The sequence below is a fragment of the Centruroides sculpturatus genome, unplaced genomic scaffold (assembly GCF_000671375.1).
Source record: "Centruroides sculpturatus isolate CEXI.00-Female unplaced genomic scaffold, Cexi_2.0 scaffold837, whole genome shotgun sequence".
NCBI classification, from domain to species: domain Eukaryota; kingdom Metazoa; phylum Arthropoda; class Arachnida; order Scorpiones; family Buthidae; genus Centruroides; species Centruroides sculpturatus.
In genome coordinates this window covers 362,906-373,621 of record NW_019385028.1, presented here as the reverse complement: position 1 = coordinate 373,621, position 10,716 = coordinate 362,906, and the positions used below count along the sequence as shown (strand labels likewise).

Here is a 10,716-nt window from a genome sequence, read left to right as displayed (position 1 = left end):
CTCCTGCTCCTGCGTTCGATTTACGATTATGTTGTTTATTTTGTTACTTAGTTAATTTTATTTTCTTGAGAAAGGTCTTTTAATAAGATCGAAAACGTTTGAAAGTCGTTAAAATAAAGCGTCGGCTGCAAGAAAAGGTGTTTTAGTAAGTGCTAGATTCTACATTACTTAGAAAAACAGTCTTTTATATATAAAAAAAACTATATTACATACAAATGTACGAACAAATAAAAACCCAGCAAAGCGGGTCCTTGCAGCTAGTATAAAAATATGTATAACAATGTCTGAAATGTTATTAATTTAATACACCTAAGTACTCGATTAAGACTAAATTCTCTCCCTCTCCCTCCCGCGGGGGAATTTCGAAAAATCCCTTCTTAGTGTGCATTGCCATGGCGTACCCTATAAAACGCAGATAATAACAAAAAATCGCATCTAAAATAGTACAGTAGAAGCCGTTCTTCCAGTTAAGCCTTAATCCTCTCCTTCTCCCCCCGCGGAGGAATTTCGAAAAATTAAATTTTACCTCTTTAGGTTAAGCGGTTTGCTCTGGGCGATGATGAATCAGTGAGTGAGTGACTCAGTCAGTCAGTCAGTCAGGACAAGCAATTTTATATATTTAGATTAAGAACATATTTTAATAAACATAAGTTTTCATTATTAAAGCAGATATAAATAATTTCTTTTTCGTGTTTATAATGCATTTTACAGCCAAGTAAATGGAATATCGACGAGGACGGTTGTAGATTTTAAATTAACAGAAATGTATACGTCCCAGTCTGAATGTAAAATTGCTAATTTGAAAAATATGAAATTTTATGCCCGATTAGGGTTTGCGTCTTGGGACGTCTTGTGTCTCGAAGTCCCGGGACTTTTTCTAAATTTAATTGTCTCGGGTCCCGGGACATTCGGGTCAAGACTCGAGACACGCTTATCGAAATTGTATTTTCGAAATTTTATTTTCAAAAGGTTAGCCGAGCGACGCTTCCTTTGTTCTCCCTCCTGTTTACAAATAAACAACATAGATGGGGGTAATTTACAAGGCCGTGTGACTTTTAACCTTACTCTGTTAAATGTTCGTTAAAATATTTGCACACTGGCCACCACAGCTCAGTCGCAAAATACGGATTATTTTACTTCGAATTTGAATAAAACTGCACTTATTGCTTTTGCGGAAGATCTGCATTACAGACTTTTTGAAAATATCCCTCGTATCCAAACGCAAGATTTGAAAATAATGGACGCCGAACCCAGTACCAGTAGCTCTACAGTACACAACGAACCCGATGAGTCGTTTCAAAGTCAAGTGGAACAGGCAATCAAAAAATCGAAGAAAATGTATCCGAAATTTTTGCAAAAAGATCAAGAGCAGCATTAAAAAAGGAGTTCCAGTTATTTGAAGAAACCGGAAAACGTACTGAAAGTTTGAAACTATTTTATAAAGCTTTAAACACAATAAAACCGACATCTGTTGAAAACGAGTGTGTTCTCCTTGTCCGGAGGCATTATTACAAAAATCAGAAACAGATTGCCGGACAAACTGTAAATTCTCTGATGTTTTTAAATGCCTATTTTATTAAATCAGAAAATATGTCTAATTGATAGTTTATTATATTATTTATATGACTAATGAATAGAAACTAGGTGATGATTATTAATGATTAGTATGATTACTAAGTTGGTTTTATAATTTTAAGATTTCACTGCCAAAAAATGAATTTATGATTATAAGAATTAAACATACGAACTGTTCAGACTTTATTAACGTTATAAATATTAGGATTTGATTTTATGTTCAATAAATATTGATTTTTACTAAAATTGCTTTTTTATTGATACATCTCGCCAAAAATGAACTCGATTCTAATTTTATTCTGAGAAGTTTCGAAGTCCCGGGACGTCCCTGGATTTTGATCGTGGGTTGTCTCGTGTCCCGAGACTTTGTAAATGTCAAGACTTCCCAAACCATATGCCCGATATATTAAGAATACTTTCTCATTTTATGATATTAATATAATTTCAGCAAAAAAAGAAATGAATTGGCTAACATACTACATGAAAAACTTCAGTTTGAAACAGAAAAATACATAAAAATATCAATTCTGTAAATATAAAAAATTATGTAATATAAAAACTCTATTAATTTTAAATAATATTGTTTGTTAAAAATTAAAAAAAAAACTATATATAATGAAAATAATAAAAATATTATTAAAAGAAAAGATATAAAAAACTGGAAAAATGATTAAACGTGCTTCAAACGACTATTAGATTAGGTATTATCGCCGGAGCATGGACACAAAATGTGTATAGAAAATTTTGAATTATGCAGTGGAAATTCTGCATTTATGCAGTAATTACTTTTCCAATTTTGGGTTTTATAAGTATTTGTTTCTTCTTGTTATCTTAATGTTAATATATTTACCCAAATTTCGTAATGTACGGAAAAATCTGTCTAAAACGGAACCCGAATAAAAATGAAATTATCCTAAAGGCTAGAAAATTCTTCGAACCGAAGCGATTTTTTATGTTAAAAGGGAACCTGTTAGAAGCGAAAACATGCCAAAACGGAAATATATTCGATAACGTGAGATTCCGATTTACACGTGGTTTATTGTATTTTTTTTTCGGTACACGAAAAAAGAGCTACGGAAATAATGTTGGTAAGATTTACCTTTTGTATCCAGGATATATAATAGATATTTTTTACGCAGCCGCAACATTAATATTATCATTTAATACTATAATCCTCAACCACAGTACACTTATCGAATCGTAAATTATATCATATGGAGGGGCACAGTGCTCTTTGCAAATATGTAACTATTAAAATTAAACGGTATTTGAAACTAATAAATAATTATACAAATATAAGATTTGTATTATTGTCCTTATTTTCTATTTATGATTTTTAAAACAGCTTATTAACGCAAAGAAAAAAAAAAAAATATTTGTGCAGTAGGAAACAAACCTTAAAATAAGGCCTGATTATGACCTCACTATGCTATTTTCATTGTAGTGAAGCCATTACTAACATTAATATAAATAATATAAAATATGCTGTTTAAATAAAAAATTATTATTAAAAGAAAAAGAAAACAACTTTTTGCTATGTTAAAGAAGAAAATTGTAAATACTGTAATATTCATTTAAATAATGGCATTAATATTGATGCATGTTGAGATAGAAGTGTATAATTGTCACTGGAGAGGCCGAAGCATTGTCAGTTTGAAACAATGTCTTTAAATTATAATTGTATGGTAATGTTTAATAATTAAAGTAACTGTTCTTTTTCAAGTATCCTTTGGATGTTTTTTAAATTACTTCTGAAGTCGGAAGAGGCAGAGGTTTTCTTCTACAATTTTATATAGTTACCGGTATTAATAAAAGTAATTTCGAATCCATTGCAAAGTTTTTTAATTTTTATTATTTTTATTATATACTTATAGATATTTCCATTAATAAAACGTTCATATAAATAGTTTCAGTTTTCTTCCAGATTCGCAATGAAACTCAAGTATCCGAGTATATACTTATCGCAGAAGCTGAAAGAGTTAGGATTACGTGTTGGTAGAAATCCTATTTACTTTATCGTCGTTCCACTGTTTGTATCCATGGTATTAGCTACGGGTCTTCACAAGTGGCACGATGAAAGGAACATGAAATATTTATTTGAACCCAAGAATACCAGACATGTTAAAGAAGAAGAAGTTATAGCAAGACTATTTCCAATGAATTTATCTTCTGATGCACACATGGGAAGGATGAACAGAGAACCAAATATAGCAGTAGTCCTAGTATCAGCCAAAGATGAAGGATCAATGCTTCGAAAAAAAGTATTTCGAGAAATTATTCAATTAGATGAAATTATTCAAAATATAAAAACTGCGGACAATTTCACATACAAAGATTTGTGCGCACGAAATAACAAAAGATGCTTCGAGAATTCTATTTTATTCATGCAGAATGAAGTGGAAATGATAGAAAACAAAACTTATACTATTAAATATCCTTTACACGAAATAAGTCGATACGAGTATCAACTGAACAGTTTATTTTTAGGAGGTGTACAAAAAACTCCAGAAGATTACGTGAAAAGCGCGAAAGTGTTGAGACTCGTTTACTACTTTAATGATGATTCGAGTATTGGAAGAAACAGAGTAGAAGAATGGCAAAATTTGTTTTTGGATCGTATTGAATCAAGTACTTTTCAGCATATAACCGTTTATCGAACCACGTCGATTACAATGGAACAGGAACTATTTAAAGTCTTGTATCGTTTACTTCCTCAACTTCCGATTTCAATGTTAGCAGTAGTAATCTTTTCAATGCTGACTTGTCTGTATAACAGTTGGATCGAGAGCAAACCTTGGATCGGAGTCATTGCATTGATATCGGGAGGAATGTCTTTGGCTTCGTCATTTGGATTGGTCATGTATTTTAATATACCGTTTGTGGTTACTGCTGGATGTGTACCCTTTCTAATTATAGGTAAGAATTGTAAATTGTTTAAAATTATATAAAAGTTGTTTTTCTCACCGTACTAATATAGTCCACTTTTAAATTAATACTATATACAGATAAAGATAATTGTAGGATTTGCGATTTATTCAAATTGCTGTCAAACTCGAGTGGTGGCGTGCGCAAACTCCACGCTAATTGTGACGTACCCGGTGTTAATTAAAAGGTTAATGTTGCGTAAATTTCGACAGAATAAAAAAATAAACACGTTGGTTTATTTATAAAAAGAGACTGTTTCCAAAGTGAAAATTTCCGTTCGCCCACAAGAGAGTTTATCTGGTGCTTGCTGAATACTATATAATATACCTATAGATGTCTATATGACAAGGTTGATCGCAGAGAAAAATTTGTACATAGGTATTTGTAGTATTCTGAGTGAAATATTTGCCTAGGGTTGATCTTGATTACAATATTCGATCTCTCGATGTTCCACTGTTCCTGTTATTCATGCTTTCATTAGTCTTTCATAAGAAATTGGTCTCCTCTTTCAGCTTTTTTTGACATGATTAAAGCTAAAACGTTTTTATATCTCAGCTAATGATGATTTAGATCAGTGATTAGCAACTTTTTTGGATGTAAGCTGCAAAGTAACTTCGTAGGCTCTCCATACATTTTCTCTGACGAAGCTTGAAGCAAGTTTCCATGATTGAATCTTTCTGTATACCCCTGGTAATTTTTACCTATCTACGGAAAATATCAATTTATTTTATTTTATAACAAAAAGTTTAAGAAATTTTTAATGTTATTTATTTAATATTGTTTTACTTATCTATTTTAATTTTATTTCATGCAGCACCCTTTTTTAAACAAATTTTATCCAGTCAATTGCCCAATTTTTAATTTCAACTTGTAATTAATAATCAGCTATGTAAGTAAAAGAAAATTAAAAAAAATATATATTATCTCTATATAATATGTGATATAAATTACATCTATTATTTCTTTTGTAAAAAATAAGAACTGAAAAGGGTCATTAAGACCCGAAATGCATTTTCCACATTAATAAAGCCTATATCAATAACTGTTCTTTGTGTGATAAGTTACTGAAAAAACCCAAAAACCTTTAGGTTTTTAAAAAAATCCACAGATACCAGTAATGGGACGATTAATTTTAACTGTGTACTGAACGTACTGTACGAGTCGCAATAAACGAGCTTCGATTATAGTAAGAGCTAAGCTTTTTCACATGAATCACGAAGTTATCACGAAGAAATCAAGTCACCTGAATCAGGAAGCTATGCTTGTTGATTTACGTAACGCTACATTTTTCACCAAGGTGCATCAAAATTTAGAATGATATAGCCCAGGGCTTCTTAAACTTTTTTTATTCACGACCCCATTTATGATTGTGATTTTTTTCGCGACCCCCCCAAATAAAATAAAGATATATACAAATTTGCAAAAACAATAATGGTGTACTACCACAGTTCAATCTTGTGTTACAATGGAACAGAGACAATTGAATACACTGAAAAGCAACAATACTACAATAGTTCACACTACAGTGTTGCTGAATTGTTGTCTCGCTGCACCAGAAGTGACACAAAGCGCAACTCACAAAACCTATTGCACAAAGCTTGCCATTTTCAAACTCTCACAAATTATTTTCAATATTTTTCATTAAAATGTTGCGACCCCAAGATTTCGCTAAGCGACCCCATTTGGGGTCGCGACCCAGAGTTTAAAAAGCCCTGATAGCCGATTGGCCTCTGATCGCACCAAGAGCACTAAATCACGTTAAAAGTTGAACAAAATGCGAGAATATCATGAGAATTCTAGCAATATATTGAACAGAATGTTATTATCTGCGCAAGAAGAGGTTTTTAGATACCACGTAATATTTTTAAGTAACGCTTTCAGTCGCTTTCTAACGCAATCTTTCTGTCAGAAACACAAAATGCATTAAAACAAGTTTAAGACAAAAACAATAAAAATCGTAATATTGCCCATTATAAAATTATTTTATTATATTTGTTAGTCTTGTTAATGAGCAAATTTTAGCTTCGTTAAATATTAAAAATCGGTGCAAATACCGAATAGCGAATATGGAATTTAAATATAATGCACTAAATACGTGTAACTAAATAGAAATTACCAGCCTTAAATTGAAATTCCGAATCTGTATATTAATAACTGCTGTGAAATTGAAAAGTGGCGAGATAATTACCTTTAGAAACCTACCCAGGTCTCGCTATTTCTAAGTCAAAATAATTTTAACTAAATATAGACACTTATAGATAAATTTTTGATTTAAAGAACATTTCATTTTAAATGAAATAACTCCGTACTATTTATGACATTTGCTGTACAAATTTCCGGTTTTCAAAGCAATAGATTTTGTTTCAGGTATAGGCATGGACGACGCCTTTATCTTTTTAGCTGCGTGGAAAAAAACCGACCCACAGAAGACCGTACCGGAAAGACTCTCAGAAGTTTATTCGGAATCCGCCATTTCTGTTACCGTAACTTCAGTAACGAATTTCATAGCCTTCACTTCAGGACTGTTCACCCCTTTCAGAGCCATATCTTATTTTTGCTTATACGCTTCTATTGCTGTTATCTTCTGTTACGTTTATCAGATAACGTTCGTTGGTGCATGCATGGCAGTTTTTGGATATGTGGAGAAACAAGGAAGACATTCTTTATTCTTTACAAAAATAAATACTCAGAAAGGTAAGAATAACATAATGCATCTTTCTACATTACTATTGAGAATAGCAACAGTGTATATAATATATAGTTATTTATTTATTTGTTTACAGAAAACCGTTCTTGGATTCGAAAGTTTCTATTTTCTACTCAATCTTGGAAATCTACGAAAAATAACGTTGCTCCTACGTCATCAATTTTCATTCGATTCGGTTATATTTTATCAATTTGGTACGTGAAAATAGCTATTTTCTTCATCATCGCCGGGTACGTTGTTGTGGCACTCTGGGGCTTGACTTTCACCCATATTTTCGGTTCACATTCGCATTCGGCGACATATGATTCATATTATATACAATATTATAAACAATTTTTAAACAATTTCAATCACTACGAATACAGATTTCAAATCATTATCGATCAAGAAATAAATTACGCAGATGTACAAATTCAGAATGAAATAGAGAATTTTTTTTCAGAAATGGAGAGAAAAGGATTAATTGCAAATTTTCTTACTGAGTCGTGGCTCAGATTTTATTTGAAATTCCTCAAGGACCGAAGAATCTCATTATCTGTACAATCATTTAACATAAGTGATACGAAGGATTTTATCTCAATTTTGCGCAGTGTTTTTCTTCGTCATCCTTCTGCACGACGATTTCGTAATGATATTGCATTCAACTCTAATTACTCAGCTATCGTGGGAAGCAGATTTCTTTGTCAGTCTAATTTTACTACTGAGAAATCGTTTCCTTTAGTGTTTATAAACATGAGGAAACTCACTGAAAAAATGCCTTTTAAAGCATTTTCGTATCACTTTTTGTCCTATTGGGCCGATAGCATTGAATTGCATGTAAAATTTACTGTGCAATTGTTGAGTAGTGTGGTTATCATCGTAGTTATTGTTTGTTTCGTTCTTATACCAGATATCGTTGTCATGTTTTCGGTTGGTCTTTCCATTATTACTATAGAAATTTCCACCTTGGGTTACATGGCTCTGTGGGATGTCGAATTGTCAGCAGTGTCTATAATCGTTTTAGTCATGTGCGCTGGTTTCTCGGTCGATTATTCTGCTCATATAGCTCATGCCTATAGACACTGTGACAGTGAAGATCCCAATGAACGTCTTCGTCATAGTATAAATTCTATCGGATACGCAATATTTCAAGGTAGTGCAACAACAATAATCGCCGTGTCACCTTTAGCCATTCCTTTGGCTTATATATTTGTTGCGACTTTTAAAATAATTTTTATGGTTATTTTATTTTCCGCCATTAATGCTCTGATATTTTTGCCAGTTCTTCTATCCACGTTGAATCACGTCAAATTGAAAATATGCGACAGAAAGAAACGGAGTAAAAACCTTAATACAATTGATGGGCATACAAATGTCGGTTTTTCAGTTTCAGAAATAGCAACATAAATGTCGTATAAGATGAATATTCGTGTTCTTTCTCTTTTGAAAGCGTATAACTATCTGTATTCGAGATGGTTATGTTTTTGGAAGTTTCTGCAACACCAAAAAGAAGGTCGAATTAGGTTTCTGTGGATTGAGCCAAAATTGTTGAACTGAAGCATGTTTCTGTCTCGAAAATACTTAAACTTTTGCAGATGATTCAATAAGCTAATAAACTAATTAATGTTTTTTTAATCATATGTTTAATTATATTAATTATTAGTCTTACATTTTAAGAGGATTGTTGAGGAGTGAAACAATTTGGAAAAACTCAGTTAATAATGTTTGATGGGCTTTTATATTAATGTCCTTTAAGACTTCAGCAACACTATGGTAAGCAATATGGTCTGGTTCTTGTAACTTCTTGCACACGCTATCAATGGTACAATTTTTGAAAGCTTAGAAGCTTTCATTGTGAATATTGCCGTTTCTCCTGTTCATTTTCGTTGTTTAGTTCGTCATCCGTGGATTCTAAATCTTTTCGGTATGGAGTATGTTCTCAGCTTCTTATAACTAAATGTGCTAAAACCCCTCACCTCCTACATTCTTTGCCAACTTTTATTGATATGGAATTGTTATTATTATTATTGTGTTGGAGTAGGCAATTACTAAATTTTGTCAGGTTTGTTGCTGTACTACGATGACTTAAGTATAGTATAACAGTAGTTATTGTATTTTGCTTGACTTTATTAAAAAGTGTAAAAATCGGAGATAACCAGGGCTGTGGAGTCGCGTAAAAATCTACCGACTCCAACTCCGACTCCGACTTTTCCTTACCATCCGACTCCGACTCCGGCTAAAACACCAAAACTCCACGACTCCGACTCCGACTCCACAGCCCTGGAGATAACAGAATACTTTTTACAAATATGTATTATATTTGAAATATTGTAAAAGAAATTCGCGGATATTAAAAATGTTTACTAATTGTCCTTTGGATGGTCGTAACTTTCTAATCGCGAATAAGTAAAGTAGCGAGTAACTAGAATTACCTTCATGTGAATAAAACAACAAATATGTTAGCAGCTACGCATTGTGTCATTATATTTGTAGAAATTATATCTTTAATAATTCATTTACGTTTAAATAAATTTAAGTTTTCAATTAAAATTTTTTATAAAAACATATTTGGATAATCGACAATTTTATTTTAAGGAAAGGTGAGGGGAAACTTTAATTACTTATTTATTTTCACTTTGTATCTTTATCGTAAACTTTTTGTACTAAGTTTAAAATTAAAATGATTTATTGCATATTAAGAATAATGAATTTTTTTTGAAAAACGGTGTAAAAGGCTATAATATTTTAAGTATTTATTCCATTGCACGCATGGATGGCTAACGATACGATGTTAATTTTTTTAATGACACACCAAATAACATGTTTGTAAATTTTTAAATCAATCGAAGCACAGCATAAAATGACTCCCTTAATTATAAAATTATTTCAGTTTAATTGAAAAATATATACAAAACTAATGTATTTAATCGATAAAACGTACACCTTTATTTACTGACATTAAATAGTTGTGTGTTGGATACGTATAACGGAAATAATTACAAATTTTATTCAAATTAACAAAGTACATATTCAAAGCATAATTACTTGAATAGTTTTAGTGAACAATTTATACGTGTATTTTGTACATAAATCTGTCATATTGCCCATAAGATGTCCATTTTCGAAAAAGACCGAATTACCATTTTGAAAGCTACCATTGGTGTGGTAATTTTAAAATTAAAAACTATAGGTGTCGTATTAGTGCATCTAGCAATGTGTCGCCATCTGCTGTGATAAATGTAGATTTTAGTGGATTTTAAAGTGTTTATTTGCGATAATTACGTAATTGTTGAATAGATTTTCTTCACAATTTAAACACTTAATTTTCTTACTTTCTCGGCTGTTATATGTTACAGAGAAAAAGTATAGCGATCGGTCAAAAATGATCCTTCAAGATTTTTACGTTTTCGGACTTCACGACACCTTGAAACGTAGAGAAATGCAAAACAAATTCGGGAATAATTTCGAATTTGTTTTGCATTTCTCTACGTTTTTTTTGAATGTGCGGATGTAAGTGTAGTAGGGTACGA

The 10,716-nt window shown here is 31.6% G+C and overlaps 2 protein-coding genes across 3 annotated transcripts in view; both read left to right on the top strand.

The window, feature by feature from the left end:
- LOC111633649 (patched domain-containing protein 3-like) overlaps positions 1–4,621 on the top strand; it is a 12,335-nt gene extending 7,714 nt beyond the window's left edge. For both annotated transcript variants that reach the window (XM_023378255.1, XM_023378256.1), the window contains exon 2: positions 3,500–4,621. In XM_023378255.1, the coding sequence (XP_023234023.1) occupies positions 3,500–4,523 (1,024 nt within the window). In that variant the 3' untranslated portion in view covers positions 4,524–4,621. The remainder of the gene's footprint in view (positions 1–3,499) is intronic.
- Positions 4,622–6,683: 2,062 nt separating this feature from the next.
- LOC111633647 (patched domain-containing protein 3-like) lies at positions 6,684–9,423 on the top strand. Its single transcript, XM_023378253.1, has 2 exons — positions 6,684–7,194; positions 7,284–9,423. The coding sequence occupies exons 1-2, from the start codon at positions 6,876–6,878 to the stop codon at positions 8,591–8,593; spliced, it is 1,629 nt and encodes a 542-aa protein (XP_023234021.1). The 5' UTR covers positions 6,684–6,875; the 3' UTR covers positions 8,594–9,423.
- Positions 9,424–10,716: the final 1,293 nt, after the last annotated feature.